This window comes from Lepeophtheirus salmonis, chromosome 1, assembly GCF_016086655.4.
Source record: "Lepeophtheirus salmonis chromosome 1, UVic_Lsal_1.4, whole genome shotgun sequence".
NCBI lineage: Eukaryota > Metazoa > Arthropoda > Copepoda > Siphonostomatoida > Caligidae > Lepeophtheirus > Lepeophtheirus salmonis.
This window is the reverse complement of record NC_052131.2, coordinates 30200946-30219700: the sequence shown is the minus strand read 5'-3', so window position 1 is coordinate 30219700 and position 18755 is coordinate 30200946. Positions and strand designations below refer to the sequence as shown.

General features: G+C 33.7%; 3 protein-coding genes across 4 annotated transcripts; 2 read left to right on the top strand and 1 right to left on the bottom strand.

Annotated features, from left to right (window-relative positions):
* Positions 1 to 251: 251 nt before the first annotated feature.
* LOC121128446 (protein FAM32A-like) lies at positions 252 to 5791 on the bottom strand. Of its 2 annotated transcripts, none has more exons than XM_040724041.2 (4): positions 5623 to 5791; positions 5511 to 5547; positions 3746 to 3904; positions 252 to 515 (listed from the first exon to the last, which is right to left on the bottom strand). In XM_040724041.2, the coding sequence occupies exons 1-4, from the start codon at positions 5688 to 5690 to the stop codon at positions 393 to 395; spliced, it is 387 nt and encodes a 128-aa protein (XP_040579975.1). In that variant the 5' UTR covers positions 5691 to 5791; the 3' UTR covers positions 252 to 392. The 2 variants fall into 2 exon arrangements, with proteins under 2 accessions (XP_040579975.1, XP_040579982.1); XM_040724048.2 differs by having other exon boundaries at positions 5532 to 5547; positions 5623 to 5789.
* Positions 1338 to 4199, top strand: PNKP (Polynucleotide kinase 3'-phosphatase). Its single transcript, XM_040724009.2, has 2 exons — positions 1338 to 1800; positions 2483 to 4199. The coding sequence occupies exons 1-2, from the start codon at positions 1458 to 1460 to the stop codon at positions 3715 to 3717; spliced, it is 1578 nt and encodes a 525-aa protein (XP_040579943.1). The 5' UTR covers positions 1338 to 1457; the 3' UTR covers positions 3718 to 4199.
* A 620-nt stretch (positions 5792 to 6411) lies between the features above and the next one.
* On the top strand, positions 6412 to 8451 carry LOC121128419 (uncharacterized). Its single transcript, XM_040724001.2, has 3 exons — positions 6412 to 7093; positions 7168 to 7543; positions 7616 to 8451. The coding sequence occupies exons 1-3, from the start codon at positions 6815 to 6817 to the stop codon at positions 7891 to 7893; spliced, it is 933 nt and encodes a 310-aa protein (XP_040579935.1). The 5' UTR covers positions 6412 to 6814; the 3' UTR covers positions 7894 to 8451.
* Positions 8452 to 18755: the final 10304 nt, after the last annotated feature.

Sequence of the window (18755 nt, the reverse complement as noted above, 5' to 3'; positions counted from 1 at the left end):
GACTTAAATTAATTAGATTAAAAATTTTCTAATCCCAAAACAAATATAAAATCATTCGTTTCCTCTTGGTTTCGATCTCTTAAAGTCTTGGTATCGATCTTAACCACAACACTAATGTATAAAATATTTTCTAAAGTAGTAAACATAGCATAAGGAGGTTAAATGTCACTTCTATTCCGACAGCCTTGATTAGATAATATCTGTCATTATTTCAAGTACATAAAATATTATACAAGAAAGCTCTGCGTCAATTGCGTATATAATATTTATATATTTGAGAATCCTTCAATTTTTGTTTCTAAATACAAAAAACAGACCCATGGAGTTGACAATTTTATTTTACAGAAAGGAAAAAAACAATTATTTGAATGGAAGATCGAAGTATATTATCCTTATTTTGTCCATGAAACTTTGGCTGGCTCATAATGCTCTGAGAGATTGTTGAGATACTCGTTAAATTTTTCGACTCTTTCCTTGTGGGAAACGCTTGCCTTCTTCTTAATCCTTCCAAAATCCTACAAACATAATAATAAGTAAAGATTATATGTCCTACACATATAAGGTAAGTACATTTAAAAAAAAAAAAGAAGACATTTAACAAATCTGAAAAGTAGATATATGGGGCAAGTGCTATATATTGGGGAAATGGGGTTATTTTAGCACTTATTCCTTAAAATAGATGTTATATCTATAAATACTTAGAATATCCATAATAAGTGTCGTGGCAAATTCCATTTATGTGATTTGCAAACAAGGAAAAATCATTTTTAAATTTTCAATCCTTAAGTAATCTTGTAATTGACAGCTTCATACTTACATTGATGAGTTTATATCGTACTAACAACATAAGCGATATTTTGGTTCTAAATCTTTCATAGTGTTCAATTATTTTAGAATAATAGACCTTAAATTATAAGAAAAAATAATTTTTGAACTACAACTTAATTAAATATCAGGTCAAAGCAAAGTCATGGATGCTCATTAAAAATATATGAAGTAATAAAGAGGTCAGAATGTCCCCATTACTATGACTACACAAGTTGTTCATACAAAATTCTTTCTAAAAAAATGTGATTCAATTGACAGATTTAGCGAAAGGGTCCCAAAAAAGGTTCTACTTTTTTCAAAAAATATTATTTTTTAGGGGGAAAAATGAATGTCCCATTTTCCAAAAAAAAGTCTTAAGAAATGGGATATCCTTCGAAAAAATTTCAAAAAAAATAAATTATACAACCACCTCCCTCCAAAGAATCATATTTACGGTCCTGGTGGCGACCAACTCGATCTTTCCCTAAGTTTGAACGTACCCCTACCCGTTTGCCGCCATCCCAAGTATATAAATAAAATGACGTCATAGAGCAACGTTGAAGAAATTAAGAAGACAAGCTGCCTTCAAGCTGTTAGTTGAAGCGGTGTAAATAAAATGCCCGAATACTGGGGAATTTAACGTATGAAGAATGAGTAAAGCCCTGACTTGTTATGCTCGTGGTATATCCGAGACCATCCCGGATATTCATCTCCCCGATCTGGAGAGAGTAACCCTAGGAAGAGGTCCCCTAACAAAGATAAGGGATCACAAATTATCTCGTGAGCAAATATCTCTGGTTGCCAATTATGAGGACTATTCCATTCGTTTGGAAGTCGTTGGAGGGAATCCCAGTGAGGCCAGAGGTTTTCTTCTTAGGAACGGAGAAGTTACTTATTTAAAACATAAAGAGTCCTTTAAACTTCTACCTCATTCCTATAAATTTATGTGTCTTTTTACTCCAGCGCCGCCAGAAAGTGACGAACCTGGTCAAGGTTAGTATAAAGCGTTTTCACGTACGTCATAATTGCAGCATCCTTTGGGGCTCATAGTTGATATGATTACTACATAAAATGAACAAACTTGCAATAAATCTTGATGAAACTACATCAAATGAGCTTAGGAATAAGAAAATACTACTTACTGCCTACGATAAAGAGTGATATTTGAATTCAATTGAAGTAATATGTACTAAAAATGTATAAATTTGCACGACTTATTTTTGTTGATCGATTAGGGACGGGAAAATTAGGATATGAGAGAAAAATATCAATATCATTGTATAATTATTTTATTGTGTTCAATATGGAAATAAGATTTTACAATTATGTAATAACATATTTTGAACATGTATTAGGGTCTGATATGTGATAAAACTAGGCAATAAAGTGATGAATTTTTAATAGACACTAAGTCCTTTAATTTGTTGGTCCCATATTGATGAAAAAAATTTCAAAAAATCAAAATCTAATTTTTAATCTATAGCTATTGGGAAAAAAATTTCAAAATTCAATATCCAATAGTTCATTAGTTATATTCGTGAAAAAAAGGGTTTCTATTGTATAAAACTTGGTTGTTTAGGCCCCAAAATGGCCCTTATCACCAATGCTGATGTCACGGGAAAATGCTCTTTAACATGAGAAAATACATATTTTAATTAGTATCATACAATTTCAGATTCAGCTCCTCCTATGAAAAAACAGAAACTAGATTCACTTATGAAGGAGCCTACTTTCAAAACTCTCCAGTCCAATGATAAACGAGAGTGGATCGAAGTTAATAAAAATGAAGCGCAAATCATGATCACACCAAACGCCAGGGATCCTAATCCTAAGCTAGCAGTCTACGACATGGATGGAACAATCATAACCACTAAAAGTGGAAATGTTTTCCCCAAAAACACTGATGACTGGCAAATCATTTATCCTACAGTTCCTGGAAAGCTTAAATCCTTGGTGAAGGAAGGATATAAAATAGTTATTTACACGAATCAAGCCGGTGTGGCGAAAGGGAAAACGTCTTTGACTGACATAGTGACTAAAATTGAAAACATATTCCTTAAAAGACTTGGTATCCCCGTGGCCGTCTTAGTCTGTACATCATCTGGAGGGTTCTTTCGTAAGCCTCGCACTGGTTTATGGGAGATATTTGTATCCCGGTACAATGGTGGATTAATTGATAAGTCATCCTCTTTTTATGTAGGGGATGCTGCTGGGAGGGACAAGGGCTGGAAAGCTGGGAAGAAAAAGGATTTTTCCAATTCTGATCGTCTATTCGCTCTGAATATAGAATTTCAATTCCACACTCCGGAAGAACATTTCCTAGGTGAACGTCCAACAGAAAATTACACCATGCCAAGCTTTGATCCCTATAATTTTAAGAAACCTTCATCTTTACTGGATCCTCATGATTCAGAACTAGAGGTGGTTAATACCCAAGAAGTCATCATGATGGTTGGAATGCAGGGCTCGGGTAAAAGTTTCTTTGCGCGAAAGTATTTTAAAAACTATGTTTACGCAAGCAATGACGTTTCTGGAAATAGGGAGAAGACTCTCAAAATTCTTCAAAATGCATTATCTAGCGGAAAGAGCGTCATTGTTGATAACACGCATCCAGAGGCCGCAACCCGCGCCAAGTACCTCAACATAATAGCAAAGTATGATGATGTTAGAGCTCGATGCTTTGTTATGAACACGAATCCATCCCATGCTCGACATAACAACCTGTTTCGAGAGCTCATCGGAGAGGAACACGCCAAGGTCAACGAAATTCTATTTAATCAGTACACTAATAAATTTGAGCCTCCTCAACTAACAGAGGGATTTCACTCCATTGTGAGCGTGAATTTCATCCCCAAATTTTCGTCAGAGGAGCAAGAAAACTTGTACAATACCCATCTTTTAGAGAAATAATATAATTGACATAATTATAATTACTTACTAGCTTCTCTTTTCTTTTTAAAAATTGTAGTTCCGACTTGGTTTTCCCTTTGTAGTATGATGTTGATGGAACCTCATCAGTCTCTCCTTCTTGAGGGTCTTGAGGCTCTATGTCGCCTTTGGAGGAAGAAGGCTGCAGATCCTTGGACTTTTTCTTCTTCTAAAAGAATAAATAAATAAAATAAGATTTAAAAATTAATGTGATACGTCAATACAAAAGCAATCGTGAACAAAGAGTGAAATATTTCAAACTTATTTTTTGTACTTAAGGACCTAATACAATTTCATTGACATATTTCGGTCAATTATTTGCTTAATATTCCCATTTCTGGAGTGAACATGAGATGAAAAAGAACATTAGCTGTAGCTTAAAGGCTTCATTTGATTTATTTTTACTTTAATATACTCCGATATAAATTTACCAATAAAAATAAAAGATGATTAATTGAGCATAATTAACTATTCTACTTTTCTCGTCCAAATTCATAAGAAAAAAAGAACATACTACAAATCTAAACATTTTGAGGGATAATCAGTAGAAAATACTTTGATTTAATTTAATTATCACTGTTTATCATTGATATAAAACATTATTCAATGCAAGAGTTATGTCTTTTTTTATTTATAAACCCAATTGTTGGAGTTTAATTAAGATTCATTAGAAATCTGTTCATTTTATGTATTAAAAATACCTACTTAGGCGTCTTCGTCAATTACAATGCAATTTAATGTTCTCGTGCCTATATGTCATCCTTAAAGTATAATATTTAATGCGAATACTTCAAAACAGAGAAATTCAGAGTGTTGAAATGAATTTCATTGTAAAAATTGGAAAACACCATTTTTCTTTATGAAAGTATGGACTTTATATTCTTAATTATCAAAAGTAATTTTTTGAGTTACTACAATTTGGCTCTCACCCCACGATATGTTCTCTTTATATCTCGAAATTGGAGACAACGTAAGCGGAAAGTTAAAATTAAATCATTGCAACCTTTTAATCATAAGCGAAGCTACGCAAATGTTATAATATTAGAGTATAGGAGGAGAAGCATCTCGACCCTTCCGAATTATTCGGACAATTATCACCTTAGAAATATCTCATTATGTGGAGGAAGATGAGCTCGTCTCTTATGGTATTTTAGGGGAGAGGAACTCGGAGTCGACCCATGAACTGAGCCTGGAGGTTGAGTGGACCGCTACATGATTGGCTTGTACTCATCATGTCGAGGGTCTGGAGCAAAATCATTACAAGTAATATTTTGTAATTCTTTGATTTAATGTATGAAAGAGTGTTTTTACATTTCATATTTTACATACTTGGTTTTGGAAAGTATATCAAATATAATATATAAAAACACTCTTTCAGTATCACTCCTTTTTTTGTATCTATCGTGAACGCTGACAATATAATTACTTTCAGGAACTTCGTACGGGAGTCGTAGCGTGCAAATCCGTCTCTTTCAGTGTCATAATATATAATTCACTTCGCTTAGCGAAGTTCTTTCCTTATTATTAAATTATATACAGGTCACGATGATTGATTCTTAACTTTCCACATTAACTGTCTCCAATTACGATATAAAGAGACGTGCTGGCAAAAGGATAGACCATACCCGATTAAAATCTATTTTGAATAAAATCCACCTATGTGGCTTGCTTTTGCATCATTTGCTACAAACTATGTCAAATTCAATTCCAAATTGACACCATGATAACTTCCTTATTCAAAAGGGTTTGAGGCATGCATAACATGAGAAACAGACCTTACGGATATCCAATCTTACCTTACTCTTCTTTTTTCTGGAAAAAAAAAATATGTTTATTAATAATTGTAATATCAAATGTGTGAATATTTAAATAATAATCTAAACTTACATTTTCCCGCTATCCGAGACCCCCTTTAATTTGAGGCTTGAGGTGTTGACCATACTATATTCGGACATTTTCACAGAATGGTTCAAGAGTATAGAAATGACGTACAATTATTATTAATAATACTGTCAGTATATAAATACTGAGTAGGGATTGTTATGATAGTAAAATAGCTAATGAGAGGTTTTGTTGTATAAAGGGAGCCTCAAAATTAGTGATGTGCAGGTGTGTAAATAAATTCAAACTCTGATCACTATAATTGTTCTAGGTAATTTTGTCACGAACATTTTCGCTACCGGCAACTTTACCTGTACATTTTTGCCTCTTTGAGAATTTGCAACAAGACATATTCGCTGTAGTGTTACACCGGTCCTGGAACTGCATTCCTAATCAGTCTCCCCTTCTTTCAGTCAATTTTCTAAACGGTCCCATCTTTTTCAGCAAAGGATCTATCGTCCAATTAGTCCTTCAATCCTAACTAGCTACCTTTTTATTTTCTTCATTCCTAGGTGGAATTGAAGAAAATGATAACTAGAACGTATAATACTTGAGTTTTATAATTTATACATTCTAGCCAAATATATTCTATGTGTGAGATACCTTAAGTTTAAAGTCTTCTTCTTTAAACTTCAGGAATATCTTTTCTTTTAAAGAGGTTATAATAAAACTTCAAAAGCTGAAATGACATAATTACCATAAAAGACCGATCTGACAAATTTTTATTTTTTTGTAGAGAATCCATTACTAATTACCCGCCTTTTCATTTTTTTATATCATAAATTATAGGTTCGCACTTCAACATAAGTATTTCTTTTAAAACATTAGCTCATAGCTAGCTGAGGCACAATTAATAGTAAATATTTAGGGTAAGTTATAGAACCTATAAATTATAATATAAGAACATAAAAAGGTGGCGAGTGATTGTGTCAGTTTGTCTTCCATCATCATAAATTACGTGTCTTCAAAATCCGCCAAATGAGATTATATGATGATTGTTGAATTAGAATTGAAATGAGGTTGTCAAGTTGGTCCAAAGTTGTTGACGACCAGCTAATCTCTTTCCTTTGACCCTTTATTCTTTGATCCCTTGTTGTTTCCTCTCTTTTTACAAGTGGCTTTGCTTGATTTTAATAGAAAAAAGTCTGGAGTTTTGGAGGATCCTGAGCTTCCTATTGATTGATTCAAGTTTTCAAAAATGATGGGAAGGGACCTTAATGAATCCTGGATAGATTTTGAGGGTGGTTCATCAGTAAATAATTACTCTCTTTTGACATCATCTGCTCTGGAAGATGATGAACACGATATGACTTTTGCTCCGCCCAATTCTCCGATTGTACCTTCCAATGTTGTTATGAGAGGGACTATCAACATTCCTTCTCTTGATCAGACTTTGAATGCAGAAGACCCAGAAGGAGCATCCCCCATTGTTAGAGGAGTTTTTGATTCAACTTGGTTTCCATATTCCAACTACGAGGTGCTCATTCCAAAAGAAAATTCTTAATTAAAATGTATTTGCCGTCTTTTTTAAACTCAATTTTCTTTCTCCAGAATTGTCCAGTTACCCCTGACGCAAACCAAACAACGTATGGAAGTGTATATCCACACTTATCTTACCGGCATGATCTCACGTTTCGAGATCTTCAACTTGCTTCCTCTTTTCCTAATAATAGCAACCAATTTCTGAATGAAAGTAATATGGAAATTCTACACAATTCTCTTCTAGAATCTAAATGGAAACCCAAGGACAAAATATTTGTGGACCTCAACAATACACTTGATGAAAAAGATAATATCGACTATAACTCAACTATTCTTGCGAACAATAATAATAACAACAGTAGTGTCCTTGAGCCCATGTTCCAGATATTCCGAGACATCAAATCAGGAGACTCGCATTTAAGCCACATCATTAGTAACATAAAGCGTAAGGAGATAAGACCGGGAAACGAATTTGCTACTAATAAATAATAAATATATATATTCTTAATCCATCCAGGACTCCTCTCTAACAAAATGGTATCCCACTCCGATGTTTGTGCAGATGATTTTGTCAAAAAATCCGCGGAGTTATTTCAAACATCCACACAATTTGATGATATTGCCATTTTCCACTTGGTATCCTTATTTGAACAGGTTTTAAGTGATTCTGAGTTGAGTAAGGATCGACTGAAACTCATTTCTCAATATTGTCGCTCCCCTCTGGCTAAGCTAGCCATGGCTGGAAATCCAGAGATTTCTAAAAGGGCGGAAAATTGTTTGAATCTACTGCAATGATCGTGATAATCCAGGATCATCTATTTGTTACCCCTTTCCTTATTAGTTGATGACGACGATGCCTCTTCCATGATGGATTATTTTGCTTTTTTTCTGGTTGAAATTTGAATGATGACGACTCTAGAATTCCTTATATTTTTTTATCCGTGAAATCCTTAGTGAAAGCAATGCTTTTTTACTCACAAATATGTTGTTGCAAGTATGATAGATCCTGGATTTAATCATTATTTCTTTGAAAGAAAAAATAATGTTTGAACCTTTGATGTGGTTGATGGGATTTAAAATGTACATTTTCAAAACTAGAGTGTCAAACACCTCAAATAGAAAAATAGGGAAAATATATTTTTTTTAACAGTCATTTTTGAAATAACAAAAAATAGTCTTTATTAACCTATGCATGTGATAAGATTTATATATTTATGAATAGTTTATACTTTTAAATTATTGATTATCAATGACAGATCAATCTCCCATATATCTTATATATTAATTAAATTGACATAAAATTGACCGACGAAAATTCTTATAATACCTTAAAATAAACAAACTTTTATGTAATTCGTTGTCTCCTTTCAATGCCGAAATAATAATATTTTATCCTTTTAACATTCGTGAAATATTCTACGAAAATAAAATATCGTTCTTCATGTTAAGGTAAATACACATTTTGGATGCATGGATTGATTGTTGACGTAATAAATAATAGTATTGGGCCTGTGTGCACAGGTTCTTCCCCCTCTGGTGACTGTGTAAGGAGTAAACTAGCAGTGTAGGAACAGTTCTCTTCTTCTTTTCTAGCTCTCCCGCCTTGTTGCTTCTGCATTTACTCCTCCTTTTCGCCTCGTCCCCTTGCAAGTAGTTCTCTCTCCTCGTGTCTTTCTCTTTATGCCTTCTTTTACCCATGTTCTTTTACACACTGAACCTCTCACTAAATTTTCTTCTGTTTTTCTTTTATACGAGACTGACTTTTTGTGTTTAGTTTAGTGTTCCTCTATTTTTTTGTTGATTTTACCTAAGGATATCCAGCTTTTAATTGTGCCTCATTAGTAGACCTAGTAGTGTTTGTGTGTCTTCAGTTTTTTATATCCTAAGAGCACCTTTTATCTTCATTCTCGTGACTTAGTTATCAAGTAGAGTTTTTATTGCCTAAACAAACTGAAGTACAAAATACGAGAATCTCATCCTTGTGTTACTACAACAATTAATAGTATAAAGTATAATATTATCAAAAAGAAGGAAAACAGCAACAGAAGGAACGAAGAGATTTGTCATTTGAATGGATTCTTTCTTGAACCAAATGACTCAAAGAGGCCTATTTATGAAGTGACTCCATCATTATAATTTAAAAATCATAATTGGTTCGCTGCCTGTCGTGCCTTTACTTGGTTCTTTCCCTGGATGCAGTTTTAGGACAGAGGGAGCCTCTTCCAGAGAATTAGGTAATGTTTTATTCTTCCCCCCTCATTAATTTTTTTTTTGCATCATTTTGGGCGGGAAAATTTGAATTCTCGCGCATATTTTGAAACCTTCATTTTTACAATATTACCTATCATTTCTATGTACATAATTATTACTTAGTATTACATAGGAAAGTAAGAGAAAAAGAGGGCTAGTAGAGTGAAGAAGAAAGATTCTTCAAGATCCAACCACTTTTTCCTCTCAGAGATTCTCTTGCCCCCCCCCCCCTCATGACAATGTCCGAACAAAATCCTCAGTCTTTCTCCCTCAGTCATAGTAGATTCACATTGCTTAAATTCTTGGCCCAGAATCCAATTTACCTCATCTCTTTTCATATTTTTGCCAAGATTCTTCTGTTACACTTATTTTTGCAAGAGGGAAAGCTTTTTGTAACTTTCAAACAACGCACTTTTAATCTAAACAAATGTTTTTCTCAGTCCGTTCGTCCACTTAAATGTATTTTTTTAGTCAAACCATTTTTTACGATAATCAATTTGTGGTGAGAAACTACGTTGTTCTATATTTCCATAGAGAGCAAGTGATTATGTGCTGATTTAGTTATGCAAATCATTTGATTGAGTAACATCCCTATTAAATATTTAATCACATGATGAGAGATTGGGATGTGTTAGTGTGATCATATTGATCTATATACAGTTACATATATTTTTCTATCTTTTTAATTCATCCTGTTCCTTAGTAAATGATGTCGATAACCTGTTGAAAAAATATATATTTTGAAAATTTGTTTTGATTCCTTATTGCAATTTTTTACAACTCATGCAATTTTATTTTATTTTTCAATTGTATGTAAATGTATTTTGTTCGCAATAATATAATTTGACGACTCTGAGAAAAGTTATATATTGTACTGTATATGTAATATATATTATGAAAAGTGTTTTATCTATTAATCACTTGAAACTAATTGATGATTCTGAAAAAAAAATATGCTAATAAATCTACTATTTCTACTCCCCAACTAAATTCATTGAATAAAAAAATCCCTCTTAATGAATGTGGAACGCGTTATTATTTTTTTTTGTATGCAAATTTACTTCAATACAAATACCACACTCCTTTTTTAAAACGATTAATATAATGATATTTTTGATCGATTAGTGTATCGAATGTTTGCATTCGCATATATTCCCTATTTTATAAATATCTACAAGGGTAATTTCAATACATACCACATTAGTATCCGTGGGGATACTGAAAGAGATACCCGCATTCCCATCTGCTGTTTGTAAATATGTATCTTATTAAATATATCTCCAGTGATGAAAATCCACTGTAGAATGGACATGTAAAGAAAAAACGAAAAACAACATGGTAACCCTGACAATTTGAAGAATGTTATGGAGTAGAGAAAGAATAATTCTGATGACGTTTCATTAGATGATGACAAAAGAGGAAGGAGAACAGGATTTAACAAGGTCATTAGCTAGAATTACTCTGATGTCTATTCCCAATTCTACTCTGGGTCCAACAAGGACCAGCAATTATAAGACCTCCAAACAAATCCTCAAGGTTATGCTCTGTCTTTTATGAGCACACGGATGTTCAATCCGGTTTTGAGTATACATGAATCTTTTTAGGTAAGGATGCTCACTACTCAGGAATTAAATAATAATGATAACTGCTTAGAAAAAGAAAATTCCTTTTTTATATTACCCATTACGAATTAACTGACTAGCTAAAAAACACACCGGATTTACATCATTATGTATAACTATACTACCTTCTACATTGAACTATCATTGAACTACTAACCCACAGTTTTCATCACTGTGGAGCCTTATAGCATTTTTTAATATCTTGTGGTAAATAAAAAATACTCAATCAAATGTATTATTTATGTTATCTGTCCCGGAGAACAAGGGATCATCGGTTTATAGTGAACTATTCGGAACCCCTGAATAAAGGAATCATGGTGGAAGGCCATAAATAGAGGATAATGCTGGTGAAGGAAGAATACATCCACCAAGTTCCCCCATCTACAAAAGTGACTCTGATCCCCTCCGTCCATGTTCCCTACCGGGTGTGTTGTTGAAATTGGAACTTATATAAAAAGAGGGGAATAAGAAAAATAAAATCAATGATTTCTCCCATCCACTGACATCTACAGCGTTTGTCAGGCGTAAGTCCTGACAAACACTGTGGATGTATTTCTTTGTTATGGCGTACTAGGGCGGACTGAAAGTAGCATTGAGGGCCTTAGTGTTTGGATGACGGACACTGCAGACCTTCCCCTCGACATGTACCCAAAGGTGTAGCCCAACAACTTGGAGTCTGCAAAAGTAAATTCATCGATCACGTTCAAGTATCATTTTCTCGACTTGTACTTAAGCTAGAGAGTTCAGGTTATTTCGTTTTATAACTAATCCTTTATGCTTAAATATATCGAAATATGAATTAATTTATATCACTCAACCTTAATTAGTTATTGAATTAGTAAGGGTAAGATTTCAATGGGCCAACCCGTATTCTGTACGGAAAAAAACAACAACAGAGATCCGAAACTTAATGTAAGGAAAGCAGGCTGACAAATTACAACGTCAAGAAGGCCATTAATGACGGTATTGGCATCGAGACGAGCTTGAACATGATGGTATACTGGCACGTACAGTGAAGGTTACACAGTCCTTTTTGTAGACCAACATCCTAATGTGATCACCATATGCCAATCAACTTGACGTTTCCTTCTTTCCACATGTCGGAGCCAGGGCCTGCAGGACAAGGAGTCTGAATCTTGAAGCTCGCAAGGCTTCCGTTGATGAGCATTGGAATTACATTACCACCTGTCAGAGCTTCCAACAGTACATCAAAGATATTATTAAAGTCAATGGAGGCTACATTGAAGATTACTAATGGGAACACATGCATCTGTACTAAGATTAGTTAATGTATGTAGCTACCCTAGATTCCTGTATGTACCAAAGTCCTTCGACTGTTAAAACCTCTTCTCTAATCTGTATATATATAAAATACAGTTTGTTTGTGTGTGTATCATTTATTGGTGCACACGTCGTTGGGCCTAGGAGGCTGAAACTCTACATAAAACTGGTCAGTGTTGGATTTTTTTTTTGGCGGGGGGGAGGGGGGATATTAGAGGGGCTTATTCAATTCCCCTTAACACATCAATTTTTTTGGACCTCAAGGAGAAGTGTTTGGGGGTTGATTTATAAGTCAAAAAGTGACAGGTGTCTCCAAAAACAACTATACGAATAAGTGTGTTTAAAAAAAAAAAAAAAATCGGGGAAAATTGCACTTTTTTTTAGGTGCAAAAAAAGGGATATGGGATTTCCGATGAAATATTGGATTCGTAAATAAAATCGGGAAACTCGTTTGCATATGAAGTTGACGAATAAAAATTGATTTTTTACTGATATGTCTGTCATTTTTTGAATAATTTTTTTTCATCAAACGTCAATTTTTAAAAAGAAATTGGACCCAATAATTCAAACCCATACTGTATGATTTAGTATTTTCTATTTTGGAACATTTTATTAAATGATTTTTGCAATATTTGCAAAAATGAACCAGTCATTGAGGGTTATTGCCTCAACGACATAATTCTCCATTTTTTTGTTTCTTTTGGTTTTGAAAGTTGAAAAATATCTTGGTAGGTTTGCATTCCTCTTTTCAATGCCAATAAATGTTATTTACAACTTGTTTTGTTTTTTTCACTTTTTTTAATTTGATAATTTTTGGACAAAAATAAAAGATGGACTGCTCATCTAGTCTAACTTTTCCTTCGTTTATCTTGTTATGTTATTTGAATTTTATGACACAATTTATTTATTTTTGAATTCATAATAATCAATTTCATATAATATACAGGCGCTATATCATAATGCTCGCCCGCACTAAAGGGCTCTAAACATTAGGAATAAATCGTATATTGACTATTGTCAATGTTATTTCCCGCTCCCTCCTTCGCAACGCCGGGTAACCCTTTGATTGTATATTCATCAATGCTCCAACTTAATATTTTATAAACATATTTCCGTCAATTATGGGCTTTATATTCAGATGTCTGGGATAGGTTGACTATAATTTAAAACATTCATTTGATTTATGAGACATTATTTGGACCTGATATTTTGGCCTTTTAAATATAATCTATAAAAATGTTTTTTTATGGTAGTTCCAATGTACTATTAAAGATATTTGATCAACCAAAGTATAAAACTATCATTATTTGAAGAGTACAAATGTGTTTCATACTTAATTTTTTGCGGAAAATCATTATATCTTATTTTTTTCTGGAATTTTCTAGAATTTGATATCCGCATTTTTAAATGTTTGAATCATCATTATTAATATATTCATCTTTAAATTGTGAATGTTGACTCCTTATTCTTATAACTATGCTTTGAATTGGATGAATTCTGCTGTCATGAAGTTATTTTTATGAGCTTTAATTACAATATAAAGATGTATTGTTGTGTGTCGTAAGTAGTTATTAATATTAATAAATGTTGCATAGTAATCAATTCATACAAAAATCGTGTTTCGTCAGGAATTTTACACTTTAGATTCTTTTAGAATTTACAGTGTGGTCCAGAATAAAAGTCCCGTTAATATGAACGTAATTAAATTATGAGTATTGTCCGTAGATATTTGACTATCAGAAATATTGCGACGGCATTTTATCATAAAAAAATTGGGTTGTATGTTGAGACCCACTCTGCAAATGAAGTGCAGAATGATGCAAATACAATTTTTCTAAAAAGTCCCCCTTTTCCGACTCAAATAATCATTAGGGTTGAGAGGGGCATGTCATCTTCACTCAACTGTGCATCTCTGGTCTCTGGGAGAATCGTAAGTTAAAAATGACACATGTTAGCCATGCATTTGTAACAAAGTGTTTACTTCCCGCTCGGTCTCATCCTAAATTTTAAGTGCGCTTTCTAATGGGACGCAAAAATAACGTGACTGGTTGATATCTAATAGTGACTTCATGATACGTCCATGTTCAATAATTTTAATAAGCCTAATTTACACTTTAATAAGGCATAAATTAAAAATAATGGCTAAACATGTAAGTGTTTTAAATATACTAAAACTTGACTAAACCTATAAACTGATATACTTAAGTATAATATTAGTAAAAATATATTTTGTTAACGCTGTTTTAAATATTTTGACGTTTTTTAATTACCAATAACCGGTACGGGAACGATATTAAGGACTTCAACGCATATGCATGTGTGCGCGTCTAAAACTGAACACTCTGAAATTTTAAAAAATAGTTCAATAATTCTGTAATTTTTAAAGTGGTCGACGAATCTATTTATTTAACATGAAAGATGAGAGTCTTAGACACATGTCTATTCAATATGGGCGCCCATGTTCTCCACTACCAACTCCAGCATGGACCGGAACTTGCTGTATGACTTGGCGATGAAGCTCTGGTCGAGGTTGGCTCAGGTATTCTTGAGGGCAGATTTCAGCTGGTCCTTGGACTTGTATTGGACTCCTGACAGTATCCCCTTTAAACGATCAAACACTGCGAAGTCAAGTGGCGAACAATCAGGCGAGTGTGTCCTTTTTCTTAAGCTTGTTGAGAAGAATCTTCGACCTTGCGAGGCGTTTTTCCTTGTCTACAGGCTTGAGGGGTTGACGAGGGGTTCTCTTTTAGACCTTAAGGTCAAGATATTTCTTAACTAGTCGGTCCATGGTCCTTTTGCTGACGTTGAACTCCCTGGAGAGGCCGCTGACGGCGACCTTGCCTGTCTTGTCCTCGACAGACTTTTTCACGGTAGCAACCATTTCGTCCTACCTTCGAGGCCTTGACTTAGATCTTTTGGTCGCCTCAGGAGTCCCTTTGGCTACCATGCTGTAAACGGTGGTGTGGCTGCAGTTCAGAACCTTGGCGATTTCAGTGGGAGTTTTTCCCGCGCGGAAAGTTCCAAAATTGCAACTCGACGTGCCTCCATGCTATCGGCTGTTGTTTCACTGTTGCTAATTAGATTTTGGTGGAGTTTTGTTTATAACTAGTCAAGACCCTTGCCTCGAAGTATAAACCGGTTTCAACTCAATAAAATCACGAATATGTGCATGGCGTAAAATTTAAAGGAGTGTTCAGTTTTAGAAGTGCACACCTGTATAATATATATATATATATGTATTCTATACTCTGGAGGGGGAAAAATCATTTACTGGCTTGACAGAAAGTTCTCGGACAGTTTTTAAAATTAATCTAATATTGCTTATAGTGCTTAAATATGCATATTTATAGAATTATTTTTTTTTTGAACAAACTCATTGATTAGCATATTATCTTCATTTTTATGACTCGAATCTGCCTCCTTGGGTAAAAATTACCTTCTCAATATGTCCTCTAAAGGTATTGCACAGTGTTCTTACGTACTCAGCAGGCATCCTCTCCCACACTTTCTTAATGTCAGTTCTCAGCTCAGCCACAGCCATATGCCGATTCTTGCAGGCCTCTCCTCAATTTGCTCCCAAATTGTGTAATCCAAGGGATTCAGGTCCGGTCTGAAGGGGAGCTACATATCTTTTTACGAGAACACACTGTTGGGAAGATGAGTTTCCAACCACATTTGCGTCGTCTTTGCATCCTTTTGGAAGGAGGAGCCCAAGTTCGAAGTTATATTAAGTACTCAAATTCATATTTTTTAACAGGTCTCAATTTATACGAAAGCTTTAGAGCAGGGTAGGCAACCTTAGAGACATGGAGTGCCTACTTCAACATTTCTAATCAATGAGTGGTCCACTATAACAATAATGGTCAAAAAACAAACACAAACTATGGGAATGTGTTCTAATTTGGGTTTGCCAGTTAATATGCCTCCAGGTGCCAGCAGTGGCACGTGTTCCATTGTTGCTATTTCATCAATCCTATGAATCATTATTTGAAAGAGGAATTTGAGGGAAAAAACCTTTTTTTTTTTACAAGACTAATATTAAGTCTGCGAGGTCACATTTTTCTTATTTATTAGAGTATATATTTGTGTACAAGCAGCAATTTCTTCGTCTAAAAATACACTATGTAATTATAAGATTGGTCATTCCAATACTGAACTATTAATTGATACTACATTTTTATTTTAATCAATTAAAACTACATGGTTATTATGTATTTATGAGTACTATAATTGTGGGTATTTGAACTTTATAATGTGCCAGAGAGTACTTATATTTTAGACACCACTAATATATCGATCATCCATTGAGTATTCAATTATTACATTATCTTCTTCCCAATAACTGTTAATCTTTAATTTAAAATTATTCATCTCATTTTTTGGTTGCTAATTGTGCACAATATTTACAAGGACATTTTGTTTTGTTTTAATTACTACTAGCACAAACACGCTATTTTAAAGATAGCCAATTAAAAAGATTTTATTTATATTTAGTTTGTTTGTGTTCAAGTTCTAAACTAAAACGATCTACTATAAACTATAATTATATAATAGGTATATTTCTATTGTAAAATCTCCTTGTATACAAGATTTTTTCTTGTTTTCTGTCCATTTGATGTAAATATAATCAAACCTCCTCCACTCCCTTTTGACACTCTTGAAAACGTATACATATAATTGACCAAGTAATAATACTGATTTTGGTAAATATAAAGCAATCTTTTCAAATGTTTGACCCTGTGATTTATTTATTGTCATTGCCATTGCCGACTTGCCATGTTCCTTCTTCAACCATAATGAAAATTGAAGATACATTCTTCGATTAACTTTCTAATCTTCTTCTTCCTTCTTTAACAATACCCTTTTTTAATTCGTATTTAATATATGTTCTCCCTTTTTCCGTTTCTAAAATAATTCGTTTTTTAGATTTAGATTTTTTTTTGGTACATTTTCGAATCTACATCCCAAACCCTTAAAAAAACTTTGAGACACAGGGAATGGATTATCTTGTTTTATAAAAAAAAAATCAACTTATTTACGAAAAAATATACCTGTCCTCCAGATCACAGGAAAATCTGCTATGATCAGAATGAAACATAGCCCTACTTATGTAACACAGAGTTTTGAACAACTTTTATTTTATGTATGAAGTCTATATCTGTCTCTATTTTTGTGTTTCGTCAACATAAAAATAATTTCAAACAAAAATCAAGAAACTGAGAAAATTCCAATTAATTTTTTTACTTGATATACATCTAACGACACACCCAAATGATTGATTTTTTTTTTTTTTGTTGAAAATGGACGATAATTCGTCAAAGAATACAAGTTTAATCCACAGTCAATTTTTTGAAAAAAAAAAAAAAAAAAAATCATCTAAACTTGTTTTTGCGTTCAGGGACTTACTGTATATTATCACCCTGATCTGAATCACTTAATTTACTCAATTGTAAATCATACTGCTTTTGATAACATACAGGGTGGGCAAACTATCCTTACCGCAAAAATGATTTTTTTTTCAAACGCAATTTTCTCTCCAAAAAAGTTATCAGATTAAAAAACAAAATCATATTCTGAAGTGTTGATAGATTCTAATTTATTTTATTGAATAAAATCACATCTAATCTCAATTACAGTCTCTATACGAGGCCAAAAGCGCGAACGGGGCACTTGGTACCTTGAAAAAAAACCTCAAATTATTTCTTGATCCAAATTATAAGTTCGTCTATGGTCTTGCAGAGGGTTTTGTTGTTTGTTGTTTGATCGTGCACCCATAAAAAAATCAATCGGATTCAGATCAGGCGAGTTCGGTTGCTAATAGTCGTGGAGCTATTTAATACTTTTTTTTCCGAAGTGTAGCAGGGAGGCGAGTTCTGCTGCCACATGTAAGTCCTCCCATTGGCAATCATGTCGAGCGAGGATTTAGTTATGGTCCTTAGCTTGTCCAGGTTGTCGCCTCCGGCGCTGATTCTAAGGAAGGCTCCGTGCTTTTTCCAAAAATCACGGGACAATTAATTCGTTAGTTGATTCAATTTTTTTTTCAACTGGTGCAGATTTGAACAAGCTCTCTAAAAACAAAAATTAGCTTCCTAAGTGCCCGAGTTTTCCCAAGAGAGTGCGCCAAAGTGATGGCATTTATCAGTCAAAACTAAGACACGTGTGTCACTATTGACACACAGAAGATTCTGTCAGACACGCTGGTGAATAGTTGAAAGACATTTTTTATCATGGATTGTTAATGTGCAATAATGTACGTGGGCTTCAGGGTTGTCCGAAGGTGGTGGGTTGGAGGGCCTTCAGCTCAAAAAATTTCTTTTGTCTGTAATAATAAAATAGAAGTCCTGTGGACACTCCTGGGCTTCATCGAAAAAAAGTTCCTGATCGATTTTTCGAATCTTGAAATGATATAGAGGTTTTTCTGTGTAACACGTAACGAAAAAAAATATTTTTATAGTCACAATATGAAAAGTCTTGGCATCCCTGGCATAGATAGTTAGCGCACCC